The 23,720-nt window shown below is 39.5% G+C and overlaps 2 protein-coding genes across 4 annotated transcripts in view; both read left to right on the forward strand.

Moving 5' to 3' along the window:
* The window catches only part of Slc22a15 (solute carrier family 22 member 15), a 73,487-nt gene extending 56,999 nt beyond the window's left edge, over positions 1-16,488 (forward strand). For 2 of the 3 annotated variants that reach the window (XM_027940315.2, XM_071618222.1), the window contains 4 exons: positions 6,611-6,731; positions 8,494-8,566; positions 10,669-10,857; positions 11,178-16,488. In XM_027940315.2, coding sequence (XP_027796116.2) covers positions 6,611-6,731; positions 8,494-8,566; positions 10,669-10,857; positions 11,178-11,267 — 473 coding nt within the window. In that variant the 3' untranslated portion in view covers positions 11,268-16,488. Of the gene's footprint in view, positions 1-6,610; positions 6,732-8,493; positions 8,571-10,668; positions 10,858-11,177 lie in introns of those variants that run through there. The other variant, XM_071618223.1, reaches the window with a different exon arrangement.
* A 604-nt stretch (positions 16,489-17,092) lies between these two features.
* Mab21l3 (mab-21 like 3) overlaps positions 17,093-23,720 on the forward strand; it is a 56,830-nt gene continuing 50,202 nt past the window's right edge. The window contains exons 1-4 of the mRNA XM_071618224.1: positions 17,093-17,246; positions 20,079-20,229; positions 20,897-21,015; positions 23,093-23,303. Of these exons, the coding sequence (XP_071474325.1) occupies positions 20,994-21,015; positions 23,093-23,303 (233 nt within the window). The 5' untranslated portion in view covers positions 17,093-17,246; positions 20,079-20,229; positions 20,897-20,993. The remainder of the gene's footprint in view (positions 17,247-20,078; positions 20,230-20,896; positions 21,016-23,092; positions 23,304-23,720) is intronic.

Raw genomic sequence — 23,720 nt, forward strand, 5'->3', positions numbered from 1 at the left:
TTTCTTTAGCCTGCTTCTTTAGAAATTTTCAAACTCTACCCACAATCCAGTTTCAAATACTTCATGGTCAAGTACAGCCATGACAATGATGCCACTTCTAGGCACCCGTTTTCTATGTTAGTCAGCTTTCCATCACTGTGACAAAATATCTGAGACAAGCAACTAAAAGGAGCAAGGATACATTTTGGCTCACAGTTTCAGAGGTTTCAGTCCACAGTCTCTTGATTTTATCACTTTGGGCCTAAGGCAAGGATGAACATCAAGGCAGAGAGCTTGTGGTGAATCCAAACTGCTCAACTCGTGGTGGCCAGAAAGGAGAGAGTGAGAGCGAGAGCGAGAGAGAGAGAGAGAGAGGAGGGGGACTTGAGACAAAATAATATACCCTTCATGCATACACCTCCAGTGACCTACTTTCTTCAGCTAGGCCATATCCCCTAAAATTTCTACCACGTTCCAGTGCCACCAGCTAGGGACTAAGCTTTCAAGGCATCAAGGACATGAGCCTTTGAGGGACATTCCAGATTCAAACTATAACACTAAGCTTCTTCTGAGGATTCTTTGTTCTGAATTCTTTAATGTCTGTGATGTTCATGAATAGCATCTACTTCCTGGCCTCAAAGAGCCTACAATGTAATAAGGGAAATAACTAATCCAATAGTAACAATAACAGAGACAGTCCCAGAGGAGAACTAACAGCAAATGCGATGGGAACTTGAACCTTGGGCCATCATAATAATGAATCAGCTGTGTTCCTGCTTTAAACAACTGTAGCATCAGACCAAAAATATTTAATTATTTAATAAATGTTGATTTTCAGATTTTGGACCACAGACTGCAAATGACAGTGATCCCTGAGAAAAGACAACTAACCAAAGTGAGCCCTGAGTGTCCTAGCCCAGGTTTCCAAGACACAGTGCAGGGAGGGACTACAGTAAATCCTGGCATTCTTACTGAACTGTAGAGAGATTGACTGAAGCTTGTGGTTGCCAAAATGGTTAAACTTTACTGGGCAAACTGGGTGCAGCGGCTCACAACTGTAATCCCAGCAGCTCAGGAGGTTGAGGTAGGAAGATCATGAGTTCAAAGCCAGCCTCAGCAATTTAGTGAGACCCTAAGCAACTTGGCAAGACCCTGCTTCAAAAGACAATACAAAGAGGGCTGGGAATGGGAATGTGATGCCCCTGGGTTCAATCCCTGATTACAAAAAAAAAAAAAAAAAAATTACTGGGAGCAATACTGGAGAGAAGTAAGATACACAAAGGAATACACAAAGAAGACCTCCAGAGATCTGCAGAAGGAACCTCTAAGTTTATCTGCTTACTGATCTTTGCATTCACTGAGATGAAGTCCTAAGGCCAGGGGAGGACACCAGACAGGGGCAAGCACAACAGTCCCTGGAACACAGAGCCATGAATGCTTTGGGTTCTCTTTAGCCAGACATTAAGTATTTGACCTGCTGGGTCAAAACAACCCTAAACTACAGACTGTTCTGATTCCAATTAACTTAAGTGCATCAGAGAACAAAGACCAAACAATATTTAAAGGACTACAATTAACTCCAGCACCCAGCAGTGTGACATTCACAAGTGTGTGGCCTCCAGGCAGAATTACCAGGCATGCATGTAAGCGGGGAAATACCTCCACGCTAGAAGAAAAATCAACAGAAACAAATCTAGAAGTGGCACAGATGATAGAACAAGGAGATAAGAACATTAAAACAGTTATTATAGGTATGCTTCATACATTTTAAAAAAATACAGGAAAACATAATCAGAATGAGCAGGGAAATTGAAGCCATAAAATGCATGCCCTTGTAGAGGTAAAACATAAGATATATGGAAAAAATATAGTAGATGAGACTAACAGCATATTAGAAACTACAGAAGAAAAGATTGTTGAATTTAAAGATGTGACTGAAACTAAAAATTAATGATTGAATAAAAAAGCATTCGTTTAAAAAGGCTGTCTTTTCTCCAGCATGTATTTTTGACACCTTTGTCAAGTATCAGATGGTTGTAAATATGTGGGTTTGTCTCTGTGTCTTCTATTCTATTCCATTGGTCTTCATGTCGTTTTTTTGATGCTAATACCATGCTGCTTTTGCTACTCTAGCTCTGTAGTATAATTTGAGATCAGGGATGGTGATGCCTCCTGCATTATTTTCTTATTCAGAATTGTTTGGGCTATTCTGGGTTTCTTATTCTTCCAAATGAATTTAAGGACTGTTTTTTCTGTGAAGAATTCTGGGAATAATTTCACTGGTATTTTGATGGGGACTGCATGTTATCTGTACATTGCTTTTGGTAGTATGGCCTTTTTGACCATATTAATTCTGCCTGTCCATAACTATCTCCTGTGGTCTACTTAAGTTTTTTTCTTGGTGTTCTGTAGTTTTTATGGTAGAGATCTTTCATCTCCTTGATTAGATTAATTCCCGAGTATTTTATTTTAGGTTATTGTGAAAGGGATGATTTTCCTGATTTCTTTCTCAGCTGAATCATTGTTCAATGATGCTGGGAAAACTGGATATTCATACATAAAAGAATAAAATGAGTTTTATCCCTCACTGAGCACAAAAGTTAACTAGAAATAGATCAAAGACTTAGGAATTAGACCAGAAATGTTTCAAAGCTAGAAGAAAACAAAGGGTAACACTCAGTTACACAGGTTTTGGTACTGACTTCCTCAACAAGACCCCTGAGGCTCAAGAAATAAAACCAAGAATCAGTAAGTGGGATGCCATCAATTAGAAAGCATCTATGCAACAAAGGAAATGATTAAGGGACTGAAGAGAGAGCCTATGGAATGGGAAAAATTATAATTTCCAGCTACTCCTCTACCAGGAGAGTAATATCCAGAATACATAAAGAACCCAAAAGATTCAATGCCTCCCCCCCCCAAAAAAAAACAATGACCCAATCAACAAATGGGGAAAAGAACTAAACAGAAAATTCTCAAAAGAAGAAATACAAATGGCCAACAAATATGTGAAAAAATGTTCAACATCTCATTTTGAAATGCAAATCAAAACCATACTAAGATTTCCTCTCACTCCTGACAGAGTGGCAATTATCAAGAACACAAATAATAATAAGTCCTGGTGAGGGTGTGGGGGAAAAGGTACACCAACAATGGTTGGTGGGATTGCAAATTAGTAGAACCATTCTGGAAAAAAATGTGGAAATTCCTCAAAAAACTAAGAATGGAACTACCACATTACCCAGCTATCCCACCCCTCAGTATTTATCCAAAAGAATTAAAATCAGGGGCTGGGGATGTGGCTCAAGTGGTAGTGTGCTCACTTAGCATGCGTGAGGCACTGGGTTTGATTCTCAGCACCACATAAAAATAAAATAAAGATGTTGTGTCCACCTAAAACTAAAAAAATAAATATTAAAAAAAAGAACTAAAATCAGCATACTATAGTGGTATAGCTGCTTCAATGTTTAAAGTCGAACAATTCACAATAGCCAAATTTTGGAATCAACCCAGATGCCCATTAATAGATGAATGGATCAAGAAAATGTGATCTATATACACAATGGAGCTTTACTCAGCCACAGAAAAGAATGGAATTATGGCATTTGCCACTAAATATATGGAAATGGAGAAAAACATGCTACATAAAATAAGTGGAAAAAAAAAGAAAGAAAGCCAAAGACCAGCAAAAGGGATTGTGGCTTTTTGTCCAGCCTGTGAATTATAATAGATGATGGGTAGCTATCTTAAAGATTTTAAACATATAAGCAATCAAAATTTTGCTTATAATCATCTGGTCAATGAACCAAATGAGTAAGCTGAATTTTTCCTATTTTGCATTAGTTAAAGTCCTATAACATATTGGCACATTTTGTTGTGGTGACCCAAAAGGGCTCTCAGAGAACTAGTTATGAAAATGAGGTCCTCAGTACTTGCATTATTAGAATGAATTTCTAACCTCACTGAGTTCAGGACTTTGAAAGATATATAAGTGCTTGGGGAATCCCCTTTTTTAAAAAAGATATTTTCACCTTAATTTTTTCCTTTTAATTACTTTTTTCCTAAACCATTACTTTGGACATGGATTAGGGACAGCCAATCATATCTGATGTTCTGTCACCCAGGTGAGGAATCCAGGGGAACACCCGGTGGCTGCAAGCCTTCCTGAGCTAAGCCAACAGCCCTACAGCTGCACAGGCAGGATCCGATACACAGAGCTGTCTGGAGTTGACACAGCTACTTTGGGGAAGAAGCAGATTCCCCCTGGTTCAAGTAATGAGTGCAGATCTGTTGGTGGGAACATAGGAGAGAAGTTTCGAGCCAGCAGATGGGGTGTGAGACTGATGGGGATACTCTGTGGGCGCGTGGCTGTAGCCAGGCTCCCCAGATGTGCCACAGCTGAAGGTGTCCTGAGCCTCACACAGGAGTCTTCTTCCAGCTTTGGATCTTGTGTGGGGGTGTTCAGAAGTAAAGTTTCTGTGTTCCACCATTGGAATTTAAATTTCAGGACAGTAGTCCTTTTTGTGTGTTGTTAAAGATGTTGTGAAATGCCTGTGTGTGGTTGGAAAGATGACATCCCCTGAATGGAAACCCGTTTCAAAAATTATTTGTAGCCAAGCAGATGTGCATATTTTTTCTTGCTTCAGTAGCACCAAATACCTTTTTGTGACTCAGTTTTCTGGAAGACAGTGGTAAATTTAATTTGCCCTCATTCTTGGCATCAATTAGATCTTCAAAAGTCCATAAACAGGTCTTTGGGTAAATGCAGAAGGGCCTGATTCTTCTTCCCCCAAGACCTTGTATCTTAAAAATACATACTATTTAAAAGAGCTAACATCTTTTCCTAAAGATCCTGGCAGAAGAGGAAAAAACAGCCCCAGATGGTCAAATGGGGCAGAGGGGCCACTGTATCAGGATTCCACATTAAAGTCGATAAAGATTTATTTCGGTCAATCAGGGAAAGTGAAACTTATTTTTTGGAGCAAGGCATATTATAAACCTTCCTCCCAGGAAGTTGGGAGAACATGAACTCTCATAGTCCTGCCACTTGTCAGTGCAATAAATGTTTAATGAACAACAATATACCTAGTCCTAGGCACATGCTGAGGAAAAGAAGCGAGATTCCAATGTTAGCCCGAGGTGACTCAAAAAATATATTTTGGACTGGCGAGATGAAAAAGTAAGTAACCACAAGGTAGTCTCTGAGGCACAGCCACAGAATGAATCAGAAGGTAGAGACGGTGGAGGTCAAAGGATGGAGAGAATATTTTATTGGAGCCATTTAAGAGAAGAGTGGTTTATAGGAGCCACACAGTCCCAAGCAAGGGAACAAGGGTGCTCCACTGGGCAGAAATGTCAAGGAGAACTCGAAGCAATTACCTGTGGTGATTAGAACATTGCTATTGACCTTCCAGAGTAGGAACTTCAGGAGGGGATGCTATTGGAAACAGATGGCTGTGTGTTTTAGAGCAGGTGCATTTGAGGATATGGAATGGTGGCTACTTGGTGGTGACATTTTGATAGGGAAAAAATCATTTCTTCCCAGAAGGAAAAAAATTACTATTTGGAAGATAGAGCAAATGGATTATAGGAGGGGAGAGGTTAAATTTGTTTGACAGGCAATAATTAAATGGTAGACTCTCAGAGAGCATAATGTTAATAAAGAGAAGAACCAGGCTAATTGATAATATACTTGATAAGAAAATGAACTGGCATAAGATATGTTTTTGCATTTTATGCAAAAATAAAACATTAAGGAACTTAAATACCATTATTGATTCAAGTAAGAAGATGGGGAGAAGGAAGGATTAGAAGTCTTTCCATATTTTGTCTCTCGTGTCCTTTAAAGAACATTAGTGTCCTCTATCTTCTAGTGATGAAGATATCTTCTCGCTTGAACACTTCTATAATTTGGATCTTGAATCTTGCCCAAAGGTCCATATGCCTGGGGCACTGTTGGGGAAAGGTGGAACCTTTAGGATGGGGGGCCTAGTGGGAGGAGGTTAGCTCACTGGGGACATGCCCTTAAAGGGGACATTCAGGCTCCTACCACTCCTCTTTCCTGCTGCTAAGAGGTGAGCAGCTTTGCTCCTCCATGAAGTACTGCCTGGCCACAGGGTCAACTGATCATGGCCTAAAACCTCCCAAACTGTGAGGCATAGTAATTTTTTTCTTCTTTATAAGCTGATTGTCTCAGGTATTTGTTACAGGAACAGAAAGCTAACCCACCAAGGAATGGGAACTGTTCTGGATCTTCCGTCTATCTTCTCTTTGTCAGGGCAGGTCGTGCTAACGCTGTGTTACATCACTGATTGAAGACCAGGAAGAAGAGTCAAGCGGCACCCTTAGGAGATGAGCTTACTTCCTCCAGTGCGGAAGTTTTCAGGGGCTTTCAGGAATGAGTGCAAGTTTTATCTCACCAGTGTATCGGATCCCAAGGGGATAGCCCAGGCGTGGAGGAAATATCGCGTGTGTGTTTGTGACTATTGAACCTTCCCAGTGTGTGTTCAGTTATGCTGCCTCTTTGCTGTTGGAGTTTCCCATGCAGGCCTCTCCCTCCTTCAAAAGGCAGTGTGTCCTTTGAAGGGATTGTTGCGCTGTGGACCTCACAGGTATGTCCTGTCCTCCACAGACACAGGTGTGTTTGCAGTGGTGAACAGCCATTCCTTGTCCCTGCTGGGGAAGCTGACCATCAGTGCTGCCTTTAACATTGTTTATATCTACACCTCGGAGCTCTACCCTACCATCATCAGGTACGCGTTATGTTCGGCCAAGCCCCCTTCAGACCTTCTGGGTTTGCTTACACCAGACTGTCCATCCCTCTGCACTGGGAGTCTGTGGGGCAGCAGCAGCTCCTCAGAATCTATAGGCTGCTCTTCACCTGTGTGGCTGAGGGAACTACAGCTTGGTCCCAGCTGAACTCCCTCATGTAAATCATAAGATTTTTACATGCTCCACACTAAACATGTTCTGGCATCCAAACAGGGCTTGGTACTGTTTTTATTTTGTTGAATCTAGTTTATGCATTCACCCATCCAGTGTCAGGCATATAACTGACAAGCAGACAAGGTCGCTGTTCTCACAGAGGCTTTGTTTTAGTACAAAATATATTAATTATGTTTAAATGTACATTTTAAAACATTTATAACGATCATCTCATACAGTAGTAAGTGAATGTTAGATTTTTTTCAATGTTCATTGTTAAAGGTGGTCTTAAATGAGTAGGAAGGGAAGATGTCAAAAAGAACGTATTCTGTCCTAAATTTCCCCTCATAAAATAAGTCTGAAAACAAGAAACTAATTCAAATTTAAAGGGTGGCCTGGGATGCAGCTTATACCTTTCAGGATGACCTCAGTGGGCTGGGTCAGGTTTTCCTCAACCTGCTCTTTCCCAGTCTTTTTGAGGATCATTCTAAGTGGATTCTTCTCATTCCCTTAGCCATGCAATAAGACTAAGGGTTCTTTCTCCTCTTAGTTTAAAATCCCTTTTCCCAGTAACAGTCAGATTTCCGAGATTGGCTGCTCATTTCCTGATTATTCGTACAACCTAGTTTGTCTGGCTATTGGCCTTGAAACTAGAATGTTATCCAAACTAGGGCAACTTGAAAGCAAATGTGGACATCATTAACAATAAGGCTGAGATAACAGAGTGGTGTATGGCCAGCCACCCTATCTAGAACTTCTGCCCTTCTCCCTCCCTACCATCCTCTTTTCTGCCCCCTCCCAACAAAAGTAATATTCTGGGTTACCTGACAGTGTACACACAATCAATTACTATTTATATTCTGAATTTTTAATACTTGAATTTAAATAAATGGTTAGACTTTTGGGAATATGAAGCCCTGGATCTCTATGGCTATATTAACTGATTGGAGACTCAAGACACAAAAAACTGTAAAAGCATCAGATAACAGATGTTCAGATGTTCATTTCTACATCATCCTCTATAGATGCACTAATATAGTAGTTATTATCTTCATGTGATTATTTATTTTTTAATTAATTAATTATAATTAGGTCTATATGTCAGCAGAATGCATTTGGATTCGTGGTGCACAATTGCAGCACAACTTTTCATTTCTCTGGTTGTGCACAATGTAGTGTTACACCATATGTGCAGTCATATGTGTACCTAGGTATGATGTCCATCTCATTCCACCATCTTCTTAAAATTAATTAAAATTACATAAACTGGAAATTCATTTCCTTGTCCTCACCAGCCACATTTCAAGTACTCAGTAGCCTCATGTGCTCAGTGTCTTCTATATTGGACAGTGTAATTACAGAAAATTTCCTGCATCACAGAAAGTTGTAATGGGCAGCACCGCTCTATAGGATACTGTGCTTCCACTTGGGTATACACTGTTCTGGGCCCATTTTACTCCCCCAGCCCCTACACACACATCACACACAAATGCAAACGTGCCTGCGCATGTGCATATACTGTCTTTAAATTGTCCCGCTGGAACCAACCTACTGATATAATTCTTATTTTCCTTTTTCTTATGCTTTCAGGAATGTTGGGCTTGGAACGTGTTCCATGTTCTCCCGAGTTGGTGGGATTATTGCTCCCTTCGTCCCCTCACTGGTTGGTTTGTACCTCCTAATTTTTCTTGGTTCTCTGCTTTGGAAATGCTTGTGCTTTTGCATAGAGAGAGAGGTAATGCACAGATGCTGCTTCAGGTCAGCAGACACAAACATGAACATATGCCTTTTAGATTAAAAACCCAGTACTCTGTTTAGATGGAATTGGTTTGCTTTTACCCATAAGGATCTGAGCTTTTGTTCCTCTGATTTCATTGGAGGGTCAGCTGATACTAGGTCGTCTCCTTCCTGTGTCCATTCATAAGTTAATCAATTAGTAAGTCTTCATTAAGTGTCTGCTTTGCTCAGGGCTCTGTGCTAAGCCCTTGATGCATGTCATCACATGTAACCCTGACGATAGCTGTATGAGGTAGGTGTCATCGTCACCCCTGTATTAAAGATGAGAAATGCTACAGAAACAGATTAAATGTCTTCCTCTCACACCACTTGGAAAAGAAAACTAGATAAATATGCCTAGCAGTCTTCATATATAATATAATGTATTTGTTAATACACACACACACACACACACACACACACACATATACACACAATTTGGGGGGCATTTTCTAGATTTCATAGTGCAAAAAAAGGGAAGAGACTGAATGTCAGCCATAAAATTCTTCCAGTCTTACAATGCTCAGGTTCTGGGTAGCAGCCCCAGGGCCCCATGCAGGTCTGTCCTTGGTCTGATCTGTGACTTTCCACCAAGCCTATTGAAAGGTAACCAAGGGTTGATGTAGGGCTCATAGACCTTCTCTGCGGACTACTGTTCATCACTCAGGCAGCTTAACCCCCACTTCCTAGTATGGGGTGACTGAAATGTGACCCTTGTCTTTTTTCTTTTTAGAGTTGCAATGTACTTCCTTTCCCTGAATATATCTTTCCATGTCCCATGCTCAATTTTAGGTCGCATAACTCTTCTTACGAAGGAATCATGTTAATTCCATAGTTATATTCGGCAAAATACCTGTGGGACGTGAGGTGTATATTGTTAAAATGACCTAACTTTGGGTGGCTGTTCCTGAACATTGTAATCCCCACCCAGCATCATGTCTTCCCCTTCCCGTAAGGAGGGAAAGTCCCGCGTTCCCCTTGCTGGGATCCCACAGTGCAGGCCCTGGGTTTGTGTGCAGTAGGTAACTTGTGATGAGAGATCCACCTCCCCCCTCTTCTCCCTCTCCTCTCTCCTAACTCTCTTTCCCCCTCCCCTCTCCTGCTTCTTTCATCCTCTCCATCAACTCTTCCCTTTTGAAAAATTAGGAAAAAAAAATGGTCTGAGGGAGAATTCTCATTAGTGCCCACAGAATTTGGAAGTCAAACCAGAAGATCATAAACCTTAGCACATCTGTATAAGAGGAACTCTCGAATGTTAATAATCAGCTCCAGTGGCGCGAAGCAGCATCTTGCCATCTCTTTTTGTGTGTTTCTTTGTATTGAAAGAAAACATGAACTTTTTCTAAGAATATCTTTTGAATCTCTAGAGCAATTGCTTATATGGCCAGCCTTTTACCATGTTCAATTTCAGTAGTTTAAAAATCCTATGTATGTAGTAGTATTTTTTCCTTTCAGGGTTTTTATCTCTTTAATCCCTGGGTCCCTCCATAAGGGGTTAAAGTATATGGCATGGTTTGGCTGATTTCAGAACAGAGAACTTTAAAGTTCATCCTCAGCAAATATCTTGGGGTGTCTCTCCTGTGAAGAGCACGTGGAGATCACTGTTAGGAACCACTTTCCCTGAGAACAGAAGCTGGGTACCAGATTTCCTGTGAACCCTTGCATGGCCTGCCCTGCTCAGATGTGGCCCTGGCCTCCTCTTCCACCATATCCACCGCTGCGTGAGGTGGTCCCGTGCTGCAGGTCCACATTCCTTTGCTTCCTCTTGATTTACCTGGCCCCATCTCTACATGCCAGAGGAATCACTCAGTGATTTCCCGGAATAATTCTCTATGAGCAAAGAAAAAGTGGATTATGGTGTAATCTAGTGGGAGGTCCAGACTGGATAATAAACATGACAGTTTTCAGTCACAAGACTGCTTGATGTCATCCGCAGAGGAAACTGACACTGAGTTTCCTTTGTTCTGGTCCCACTCTCTGCCCATGCAGAAATATGTGCAGTGGTCTCTCCCCTTCATTGTATTTGGAGCCACGGGCCTGGCCTCAGGCCTCTTGAGTTTGTTACTGCCAGAAACTCTTAATAGCCCGTTGCTGGAGACGTTTTCTGACCTTCAGATGTACTCCTATCGTTGGCTGGGGGAGGAAGCACTGTCATTACAGACCTTGGATCCTCCGCAGGTAGGGCTGAGAATCTTTATCTTGACTGTTCGCGTCTTCTGCTTGGATGATGGTTGTTGTTAAAAATAATAATAATAATAATAATGTTCCAGTTAGATTGAGTAGAATGGAAAACAAAGGTGGGAACTGATATAGCAGCTGATTTTCAGAAAAATAAAGAGATCTGATGATTCATTAGCTTTCTTAGAACACTTCGGGGACTACTTAGGGGAATAGATGTCATCAAAACACATTTGTTATTTGGATAGCTAGGTGATAATTTTTCACTTTCGGAATGTCATGACATCATTTCTCTGCCCTCTCCCCCTTTCCTGTTTCAGCCTGCAGACAAGGAGAGCCCTTTAGGGAGTGAGAGTGAGGAAGAGGAAGAGTTTTACGATGCAGATGAAGAGACTCATATGATAAAGTGAAAAAGAGCTGGGACCCCTGCTCAGAAGCAAAGGTTCCTGTTGTACACCTCTGGCCAAGGCGGGTTCCCCGGTGGGTCCTGGGAGAGCTGTACAAAGACAGGCTTGGCTTGAACAGGCACAGCTGGTGTTCAGCATGAACTGATTATTTTCAGGCACAAAGGAAGTTGGAGAAGAAATTTCATAAGAGAATACCTCACTGCACCGAGGGAATAGTTCTGGTCTAAAATTCAAGTTTGGTTCAGAATCCTCACCTCGGGCCACACAGCTCAAGTAGTCCGCATTCCAGGGTTACGAGGCTGACTGGTGTCTAGAAGTTGGTTCATGCTGCTCTTCCTTTGGCATGATCTGGAAGCAGATATGTGAAATGTCTCACCATTGGGGTAGGATTTGATAAACTGTCTTTAAACTGTAGTCTTCATATGATCTTCCCACATCTGCTCCTATGACTTGTTCCTCCTCCCTAGGAATATTCTGATACAAGTTATTTTAATTTTGTGTCTAAGGAAAAGCTCTCAGAGGCCATATGGTGTCCCAGCCGCGCCCCCTGCGCACCCCCCCCCGCCCCCGCCCAGCTTTACCTAAACTGATGAAATTGAGTCTTCAGTTTCGTTCTCTCAGCCCCATGGTTGACTTGGCTCTTTGTGCCTTAAGTCCCTGAGATGATTCGCTAGTGAAAGCCCCACAGCTCCAGAGCAACTGAGGATAGTCAGAGGGGTGGCTGTGGCCTGGTAACGACCTTTGTTGCTTCAAGGAGCTGATTTCCCACTTACAAGCACCTCCAGAAAAGTTTCCTTCTGGGATTCTAGTACCAGCAATAACTCCCAAATCGTGCACAGTCAACAAAGCTTCAGAAAGACAGAGGGCAGTTAAAAGGTGGATTGTCAAGTATTTTCTTTAAAAAGAAAGATGCGGCTTTTAATAAAGGAGCCAGGAAAATCATCTTTCGCAATTTCTATTTGTTTTTGCTTTCCGTGTTATGCAATGAGGAACTTGGGCAAAGTTTAATATTTGAACTCTTGGCCTGGATCAGCCCTTACCTGTTAATCAGAATAGAAAGCACAGTATATTTCATAGGAAACGTTGGTTTTTTTTTTTTGTTTTGTTTTTCATAAAGTGATTCTCATTTTCAGGTGAATTAAAATCATCCTTGTCCTCTAAAATCACATGCTGGAAATATCTGTTCCCCATATAACTTGAGTACCATCTCTAATAAGAGTATAAGCCAGGAGTCAACAAGCTTGGAGAGCATTCTTTATGGTACTTTTGGTGCCTTCCCAACCAGAAAAGTTTGTGTTTTCAGAAATTCAAAAATTTCTTTTCTGCTAGTCTCTTGGAGAAAGGGAAATTGTGTGAGAGGCAGGGGTGTCACTCTGGGTGCTTCTTGATGAAGAACACTTTCCTCCCAGTTGGCTCCAGATACACTTCTGTCCTCTTCCACATGGACCGTCGGCTTCTTGGTTTGTGCTCTACATCTCTGTACCTTTGGATGTGTAAAAGTGCTTTTACGTTCTCTATGTCCTGGATTATGTATCGGGATCTTCATAGACAGGCATCATCTTTACTCTTTCTCCTTGATGTGCTTAGAACATTGGCCTAGACAGAGTAAGGACCTGCTAAATCCTACTGTTTCTAGCCATCAGGGAGATGATGGGACTCCTCCTCGAATCACATTTGCAAATCCCAGGCAAATCTGACTCACAACACCAAGTTGTGGAATCCTGCTTCTCTTTCTCTGGAAAATGGAGAGCTGCCCACCATCCAGGGAGGGAAGAAGGAAGAAAGAACTTACATAGACACTCAGAAGTTCTTATTAAATGGTCAAGTATTTGAAATAAAACAATAAATCAACATATATATGTATATATATATATATATGTATGTATATTTATATATGTTTTTGTTGGCTGGAGCTGTCTTTACATCATAAGAACAATGTATCTCTTTGTAGAAAATTTGGACACTAGAAGTTATAACATGTATTACCCATTGGCCTGGAGACAATGTTATGGCTTTCTCCTGTGAAGACTGAGAGTCCATCTCTTTATTAGCACTGGGCTTCTTGCTGCTTCTAGCTAAACAAATGGGTTCAATTAATTCCGTCTCTGGGTTTCCTACTCTCCAGGTAGGAGGTAGAAGTAAGGAGGGAGGTATCCACAGTTCAAATATATGTTATTAAAAAGTCTGGGTTGGCTGTCAACTACTCATGTCAGAGGTATTACTAAATTCTGTTTCTCTCTGGATAATCCTTTAGCAAAGTTTAATAACTAGTATTTGTTTTTCTATTTCTACTGACTTTTTAAAAAATAGATTTTTCTGCATTTGGTGATGTTGAAGAATATTGTTCATAAAGAATGTACACACGTATATATGTACATCAGTTAAATTATTGAAAATTTGGTGGTAATATATCATTTACACAGATGATTTGTAAAAAAAAATCATGCTTTGTTTTTAAATTTTATTCAAAATTAAATTTCTTTTATCCTAAAAAGTAGTAAGAAAAAATGTAAGACAAATAAGAAATCTAAAGGTATTTAGAGCCAAAGATCTAACTGACTAATGTTGTAATTTCCTGATTTTGTGAGTTAAAACCATGGCCCATTGAAAAGCCAGTGCTTATCTTTTGACTGATTTCAAATAATGTAGACATTCTTTAACATTTATAAATGAGCAATAAGCAAAATACAACAAATAAGAAGAAAACAAAAGTTTCTGGGTCACTACTTACATTACTATAACCTGAACAGACAGACATTTTATAGTTGCCATCGATGGAGATACTTTTAGTAAATGATTTATATTATAAACAAATGGATACTGAAATAATTGTCACTATTATATCAGAATAAAATACAGGTTTTCAGTAGGACTGACTTCTTCGTATAGTTTTTTTAATCATAGATCCTTACATTGAAAAGATATCTAGAAAGGATTAGATATTTTTTAACTAAGTTAAATGCAGGTATTTGAGCTTTTTGTGAATTTAATCAAGGATCATGAAATAGAGTCGTTCTTTTGTTTTTACAGGATGTGTCAAGATGTGCAATAGCATCTTTGACAAATTCAGAACTTCCTAGAAATCCTGAGAAATGTTTGGGACAGGGATTATAGCAAAGCTGGAGAGTCATACTACAAAAGACAACTATAAAAACATTTTTAGAAAGAGAAGAATGCAAAGATGATGCGTAGTGGAGAATCCATCAATAGCACATCAGAGGAGAAAGACCTATTATCATATCAATAGATATGTAAAGATTGCTGACAAAATTCATCACTCATTCAAAATAAAAACTATCAACAGACTAGGAAATAAAAAAAAATATATATCAACAGACTAGGAATATAGGAAGTGCCCCTAGCAAAATAAGGGACATATGGTAGTAGCTATGGTGAATTGTCACACAATATCTGTTCATCCTGCTGATACCTTGCTTTCAAATTTTCTTGATCCTGACCCACAATAAGAAATGCTTTTTTATATATTCATTCCCTATCTCCTTCCCCTTACAAATTTATACACATATATAAAATATCCTTAAAACATTTGTGTGTAAATGATATGTGTAGCTTTCGTAAAACAATACTTATTCTTGCTAGGTACACTGATAATTTATAATTTGTTCTGTTTCATTTTTTAAACTGCCATTTGTGATCTACCCATTAGATCAATTTCAACTGCAGTCAATTAGACTGCAACCTGTAGTTTGAAATCTACTGTTCTGCTCTATCTTCTTGTATTATAGATGCTTTAAGGCTAAAATGTCCATTTTCTGAACTCCCTTGCAGCTAGGTTCTCAGTGCAATTTAGTTTCAGTTAGATACAGACAAAATTTGAAATCTGGGCACAACAGGGAGTCTCTTCTGCTGGGATTCACAGTGATGAGGCCATTTGGTTTCTCTGAGGCAGGATAGTAGAGATGTTGACAGGAGCAATGTTAATTAAAATTTTAACAAGATTTTTTTTTTTTCCACAGAACTTGGAATAACAATTCTAGTATTCACATGGGAAAGCAAAATATCCCAAATAGTTAAGACAACCCCGAAAAAGAAATGTAGACAGAAGGAAATAGATTTCTCAGATATCAAACTTAAAAAGCTGTAGTTTTGGTCAGCAATAGACAAGTAGATCAATGGAACATAGAGCGCTTTCAGAAAAATCATGTAACAATCATGCAATTTTTAAATATGGCATGATGTATCCATGAGAAAAGAGCAAACTATCTAACTATTGATTGATAGGGGAACAACTGGGTTTCCACATCAAAGAAAATAAAATTAGATCCTCCTTATCATAATAACAACAAACATTCTGAGTAGATTGAAGATCTAAATAAAAAAAAAACTTTAAAATTATGAGAAAATGATGTAAGGCAATAATCTTATGACTCAAGGGGATAGGTGAATTTCTCAGATAAGTGAAGAATCAGACTGGGGTTGTAGTTCAGTGGTAGAGTGGGTGCTTGCCTCTCATTCATGAGGCACTGGGTTTGATCCTCAGCACCATGTAAAAATAAATAAATAAAGATTGTGTCCATCTACAACTAAAAGAGATATTTAAAAAAAGAAGCGAAGAATCACAAAGCCTTGAAAAATGATATATTTGCCTCTCTCTAAATTTAAAACTCTTTTTTTTTTCTACATCAACAAAAATACCACAAAGTTCAAGAAAAGCACTAGATTAGGAAAAAAATATTTGCAACCTCTATAACAGACAAGGATTATTATACTGGATATATAAGAATTACTGCAAATCAGAAAGAAAAGTGATAGGAAAGTTTACAAGGGAATATGATTAGACAGTTCAAGATGAAAAGATGTTCAACCTCACTGGAAGATCAGGGAAATGCAAATTGAGACAACATTAAGACATCATTTAAAATCCATTAGGCTGGGTAAAAAATGAGACTATCAAATGCTGAAACCATGAGGTAAAAAGAATTAACTGACATCCTGAGAGAACCATAAATTGATTCATCAACTTGATTGTCATTAGGAAGTCAAGTTGAAAATGTGCATATTCTATGGTTCAGAATTTCTGCGCCTATGTATATATAACGGAACAGTGCTTTTAGAACTTTTTACTGTAACCCATTGTAAGAAAAATGTTTTGCACAGGGACGCCCATTCCACCCACCTACGTACAGATTCATATGTATCTCTCTCTACATGTGACTGATTAGTTTTGTAAAACAATAAACAACCTGTAGTATCTGTACTGTTATATTTTCTATTCCATTTTACTTAAAAAAAAAAAAAAAGAATATTGGTGATGACTCCCTAACATGATTTCACGGTTCACAAATGAGCAAAACATGCAGCTGGAAAAAGTAAACCATGAAATTCTTATTTGCTTTAGTTCTTGCCTAGTACTTGAGCAAGGACATGTGTACAAAGTCCATTGTAGCTTTATTAGGTGTGAGAGGATGAAATTACATGCACATTTCTGTATATAGCAGAGAAATGGACACGTACAGCTTTATGTTTATGGAATGGAATGCAAACATAAAAGTTCTATGTATTATTAAGGTATTTGGATCTCAGCAATGTTGAACAACATGTTGGCAAATTTTTACTAACTCAAAATCATGTCATGGTTAAATTCTCTACTAAGTGACTGGAAATACTTGCTAAGTAAAGAGATTCAGTGTATTTTTGTGCCACACTTTATGGTCAAGATGATATTCTGGAAGTCTCACTGTTATTCCCACCTGGATAAAGAAGTATCCCTCTTCATGGAGAAAGTCCGCAGACGCAGCCACATGTTGGTCCAAATTTCTCCTTAACACTCAACTTAAGAGAAGAGTTTAATAAATAATTTACCTAAGCAGATCCTCTAGCAACCATGGAGTAGCAGGGAGCTTGGGAGAGGAAACTCACTGAGTCTGTGAGGGTCAGCCTGTGAGGAGCGTCAAGCAGCCCAAGGACTAGATCCAGATGGGGCTAACAAGATACTCACCACTAAGGAACACTTAAAAGTTGGTGAGTATCTGTCTCATCCAATGAATGGGGTTTTAGAACTATTGAGACTAACCTGTTTTTGATTGTGATAATACAACAGATTCATTTTGTTTCCCAGTAACTACAGATGCTGTTTACCTCAATCCATAGGATATTTGTCTTCCTACGTGCTGTTGTAGGTGGTATTCTCCCATTTAATTGTGTGGCAGGCTCAGATTATGCATATATGACTAAAAAGATGAGGGACTTTATATTGTCTGCAACTGGCGCATGATCTGCCCAACAATCCCCCTTGCCCTCTGTAGATCTTTTGCTGGGTACTGAAGAAACACTGATAACCTGAGGACTCCATCTAAGACTCCAGTTTGCCACATTGATGACCCTTTGAGGAAAACAAAGTTTGACTTTACTTAGCAAATGCTTTTTATGAAACTTTACACGCATACCCATTTCCTTTGTATTACAAAATAGGAGCGGTGACCTGAAGTGAAATGTTATGTCTGTAATGTGCTTGCCTCTAATGCAGCATAGTTAGATTAGAAAATTTAATTCTGAAGTTTATAGGGAAAATTTGTCAGAAAACAAGCAATTTGCTTCCAAATAATAGTCTTCTCAAATTATTTATTGAAATTAGTTTTTCCATTGTAGTTTACTCGGAGTGGACACCATAATCAAGGAAGAGGAGGAGAATGAAAAGTAGTTTGCTTTGATAGAAGAAGAGTTGCAGAAAATACGTGGGATATGCCAATCAAATCCACTTTTCCTTAAAAAAATGCTCCCAAGGGTCTTTCTAGTTCTCATAAGTAATAGGGTATTGTATTAGTTTCCTATTGCTGTTGTAACAAATTACCACAAGCTGTGACTTTGAACAGCACATTTATTCTATGAAGATTCTGGAGGTGAGAGTGCAAAATGAGTTCTAAGACTTTCAAAGTGAAGGTATCAGCAGGGCTATTTCAAGATTCTTCAGGGGAAAATTCATGCCCTGCCTCTTGGAAGTCCCTGGAGGATGCAGCATTCCTGAGTCCTGACGTATCACTCCTATCTTGGCTCTGGGATCACGTAGCCATCTTCCTACTGTGATCTCCTGCCTCCCTCTTAGGTAGATACTGTGATTGTTATCAGGCCACTCAGATCATTCAGGCTAATCGGTGAATCTGAAGATCATTACCTTAATCACATCTGTGAAGTACCTTTTGCAATAAAAGGTCACATTCTTAGGTTCTGGGGGTTAGAATGCGGATAATTTTGGGGGCTATTGTTTAACAGATGTCTACCACAGATGTCTTAAAGTGTGTGTGTCACTAAGATAGTCTCGATATGAAGAATCTGGCAGTCTTTGATATATATGATAAGTTGAATGGAATGATTTAGCCATCATCTAGAGAAGCCAGACTCAGACCATGGGCAACTCCCCCAAATCAGCATTTATTATTGATCTTCTCTACCCATCTGGCTATGCAGGAAGTTTCTCACAGAGAACTATTATTTCTTATAGTTTGAAAGAATAATATGCCTAACAAAAGAATATGAACCTAGTAAGTCTTTGTTTCTAAGTTTCATTTCTTGTTGTATCTTTTTTTTGCTTTGTTTTGTTTTCGTTTTTTGGTGCTGGGGATTGAACCCTGTGCCTTGTCCGTGCTAAGCACATGCTTTACCACTAAACTACACCCCTGTATCTTAACGTGTACTACACCCCTGTCCTTAACATGTAGCAGGTGCTTTATCAAAATCCATTCTGATATTACTTATACTTTTGTTATGTTCTCTTAAATGATCCTGTACTTTTCCATTATAGTATTACCGAGTGATTTAATAAACAACGATGTCTTTCTTCCTGGGCCAAAACCCCTATGAAGGCAGGGTACATGCCTTTCTTTTTTCTACTATATTGGAGCCCCTAACAGTGGACCAGTGTGTGCTAGGCATTCCTGTATTTTTGAAGGAATGCCTGAATCTCTCACTTTTTTTCCTAGGAGTTCTAATGCAGCACTGATCTAAGAGGCAAACGTGGACTATATCGTATCCATCTTAATAACCCTAAGAATTCACAGAGTACAGGAGACACAATGAGCATTTGATTTTTAAAGGCATTGATTATAAACTGATCTATCTAGTCCTATATTTTCCCAAAGTCAATTTGAGAAAAGCCTATGGGTAATTTTAGCTCTTAGATAACTAGAATTACCTCATTCCTCCTTAATCTTATCATTAGGCAATCTCACCATTTTCTGCAAGGTCATAATTAGGATCAAAATACATTCAAAAGAAATATTCTATTTTAACAAGGTTGAAAATGTCCACCTCAAAAATAGAAGTAAGTAAAGAAGGATTAATTCTTAAATAATAACCTTGTGTATGTACTTATAAATTTATCGGCAAAATACCATGTGGTTGGGCTGGGGATGTGGCTCAAGTGGTAGAGCGCTCGCCTAGCATGCGCGGGGCGCTGGGTTCGATCCTCAGCACCACATAAAAATAAAATAAAGATGTTGTGTCCACCGAATACTAAAAAATAAATATTAAAAAATTTTCTCTCTCTCTCTCTTAAAAAAAAACCATGTGGTTGAGTGCAGAATAAATGAATTCTGCCCACATGTGTGTGCATGTGTGTGTGTGAAGCTGATATCTCTGTCTTCGCAGAGAGGCAATCCTATGACTGTATGCTTTAGAGGAATTGTTGGTATAATCACCAAGTTTGTAATATTCATGTCTCTTACAATAATTCATCTAAGAATAACATGTAAGAAGTTCAGCGATGCTGTCAGTGTGGTTCCAGGCATTTGAGGATCAATACATTTAAGAGGAATCATTAGGCGTTAATACATTTTTCCTGTCTGCTGGCTCTTGTAGTTTAATTAGACTACAGGTCATCTTTGATGTGTCAGAGGAAGGCTTGGTCAGAGGAATGAATTCCTACCTGAAAACAACTGGGGAGGAAGCCTCAGGGGAAAGTTGACCGACTGGTTACGTTTATTTCTTCATCCTGCTACATCCCCAAAAGGTATTTATTAGTTGGGAAGTAAGTTCCAAAACATCTGTAAAACAAAGAAAATGCATCTCCATGCCCTTGGGCTGTTGAATTCCACAGCTGTTGACTCACAGATGTAAGCAGAGACCTAACACAGCAGACACTCTTTCTCAGTGAAGGAATTTACAATCTTCTCCATCTAGTCCACCTGGAGAAGGAAAGGCCCTATTAAGGAGTCAGCTGATGGGCGAAGAATGGCAAGCTGAAGGGCTGGAGGGTGGGGCTGGGGCAGAGAGCGTTTGGGGAAAATGTGATGGAGGAGCAAAGTTAGAGGAATAAAGTATTCCAGCGAATCAAGCAGAGGAATTAAGTCATTAATTAATATGCTTAGCTGGCAGAGGTATCTATCACTAGATGATGCCCAGATGAGAAATAAAAGGATTTGTTTGTCTTGGTTCCCTTTAAGCATTTCAAACCACCTCACAGCGCTGGAAGCTTATCCCTAGGCAGAGATGCATAAAAGATCAAAAGATTTATTGAACTCGTTTCTAGTATTCCAGAGATTATTTCAGGAAAAAAAAATCACATTTATTTATTCATCAGCTATTTTGGGTACCCACTGTTTGCCAGGACTTTTTCTAGGTACTGGATTTAAAAAGATAACATGTATTTTTGTTCTCTTGGGCTTCTTTTTTCTTAGGCTCTGTTTGACAGGGAGGACAGCGGCATCATCACTGCCATGCACTGGGTGCCAAGCATCATGTCACCACATTAAGTACTCTCCGCGGTTGTGTGACATGACCCTCACAGCCCTGTTAGGTAGGTGGGTGATCCCTGCTCTGTGGATGAAAGGTGTGGAACTCAGACGTGGAATGACTTTCTTGGGGTCAGAGCTAGTGAGTGGCTGTGCCAGGCCTAGATCCCATTTTTCATATGACAAGGCCCATACACTTAATTACCCCTTCTACCTTGCCTTCTGTGGAAGAATCAATTCAAGAGCAGAAGGGCCACTTCTATTTCAAATAATATCAGAAATGGCTCCAACTCCTCCTCCCTGGCTTTTAGGACAAGACAATATTTTCGATTTTAAAAATTAAAAAATAAGTAAATAAAAGGAAAAAAAAAGGCAATATTGAGAAGCAAGGGTATTGGTGGAATCCTTACTAAGCTGTTTTGATTAGGCTCCTGGAGGTAGACTATTTTAAGAAGAGTTGTAATTATTTAAAGATTCCCCCTGTTTTTTAGAAACATGGAAATTTTATTTTTCCAGAATTAGAATTAAATCAGTACAAGAATACATTTGTCATTCAATAGCATAGATTGACTGAGAAGCTTGTCAAAATTCAGATTCCTCATGAAGGGTCGAGTCCAGTTAGGATCTTCTAGAGAAGGTGGCAGAATTCCCCACGGCCATCTCTGGGGTGCCTTTGAGACTGCTCTCACTATTCACTTTGGGGAAACAATTGACCTGCCATTCCACTGAGTACATTCAGGGAGTGCTCACTGAGGGCACAGTAGTAGGCTCAGGACTGTCAAAGATCAGTGAGGTGTGTTTCTCCAGCGGTGAGCCTTCCCAGGGTTTGACCTGAGTGGGGTGTGTCAGCCTAGGAGGTGGGGAAGGCTAGGGAAAGGGATTTAAGTAGCACAGAGGTGAAAGGCCATAATGAAGTCAGAGAAAGGCTCAGATATCCAAGTTTGTGGGACTGGTTAGTAACGGAAATGTATTTGCTTTCGAGGAAGAATCTCTTGAGAAATGAGATCTCAGGCTGAGATTTCTGTCAGGCTTTCAAGGCAGTCTAAGTCACATAACTTCTAAAATTGTACCAAACCCTGTGCTTTGATCATGCCCCTGCCTAAAACCTGTTACTGACAGAGAAGAAACACATGCTGTCAGTCAAGGGTCGTAAATATTTCCTGTTGTAAAGCCTCCCCCCCTTACCCATCAGCCACATTTCAAAGCCCAGGGCAAACAACCAGGTCTTCCCAAGTGCCACCAATTTTTTTTTTCTTTCACATTCCTCATTAAATATCTTTATTTGATACTCAATAACTTTTAGCTTTGGATTTGTTCAAGATATTCCCAAAAGGCATTTTGAGTACTTTCTGAACTCTTCATAATCAACACTGTGGAAAAATAATGGGTTTTAGAATCAGAGAGACATCCTCACTTTTCTCAAACACAATATAAAATGTTAATAATACCATCTGTATTCTAAGTCTGTTTGGTGAATTATGAAGTAATGTATTTGTTAAATCCCAGCTGTCACATAGTACAGCACAGCTTCAATAAGTGGAACTATCAAAGATCTTTTTTCTTTTTCTTTTTGGCACCAGGATTAAACTCGGGGACATTTAACCACTGAATCAATATCTCCAGACCTTTTAATTTTTTTTTTATTTTGAGACAGGGTGTCAACAAGTTGCTGAGGTTGGCTTTGAACTCGTGATCCTCCTGCTTCAGCCTCCCAGATTGCTAGGATTACAGGCATGTGCCGCCACTCCCTGCAAGAATTTTTAAAGATTTTAAACAAGGCTTTAATGCACACATATTTAAAAGTGAATTTTGTTTTGTTTTGTTTTTTGCCCAGGCACAGTGCATACACTTAGCCCCAGGTACTTGGAAGGCTGAGGTAGGAGGAACACTTGAGCTCAGAAGTTTGAGGCCAGCCTGGGCAGGTTAATGAGACCCTGTCTCATAAAAAAAGATTTTAAAGTATTCTTTTAAAGTTACAGCTTATAGGATAGTGCTATACTTTTCCCCGAAAATGCAAATTGTTGTGAAATATTGTAAGAAAACATATTTCTACTTGATCCACTTCATTTGCCAACTAATAATGGAGCTGAGGAAATAAGATTTGTATCTGATCGTTGGCCTCCTCTTTTTTTGCCCTTGAAGATCTGTCATTTTTGGTGGAGGAATGTCTGTTAACTGCCTTTGCCCTGAGGGAAGCCGACTTCCCCTCCCTCTTTTCTGAGGAATCCTTGTTTGGAGAGGAGATTGCAGCCTCCTGGTGGGGAGGAGTGGAAGGATTATATAAAAAACAACTTTCTTGGGCCCTGAACGACAACAGACCTTCTTTCTTTGTCTTGGGAAGCACGTTGGAGGGGTAAGTGTGGGAAAGAGGTAAATGGGCACTCTGTGTGTGTGTGTGTGTGTATCTGGGGGAGAAAGCCAGAAACAGAAGCACTGGCTGCATCATACTCAGGAGAAAGAAGGACCCTTGAAGATTCTCTCTAGCTACAGGTGTGCTCAGGACAGGTGATCTGTTCAAAATGCCATCTATATTTAAATTATGGAAATCCAAGGAAGTCTTAGGCAAATGGACAGGAAGCAAACTCTGATACACATCATAGACACATCACAGAAGGCTGATGAACAAGTCTCATTTTTTTTAGAGACAAAAGTACATTACCAGACTTGGGTTTTTCATCCAAGGATACTTTTCCACTGAGCTCCATTCCAATCCTTTTAAATTTTATTTTGAGACAGGGTTCTCTCTAAGTTGCTCAGGCTAGTTTTGAAC

This window comes from Marmota flaviventris, chromosome 10 (assembly GCF_047511675.1).
Source record: "Marmota flaviventris isolate mMarFla1 chromosome 10, mMarFla1.hap1, whole genome shotgun sequence".
Taxonomy (NCBI): Eukaryota; Metazoa; Chordata; class Mammalia; order Rodentia; family Sciuridae; genus Marmota; species Marmota flaviventris.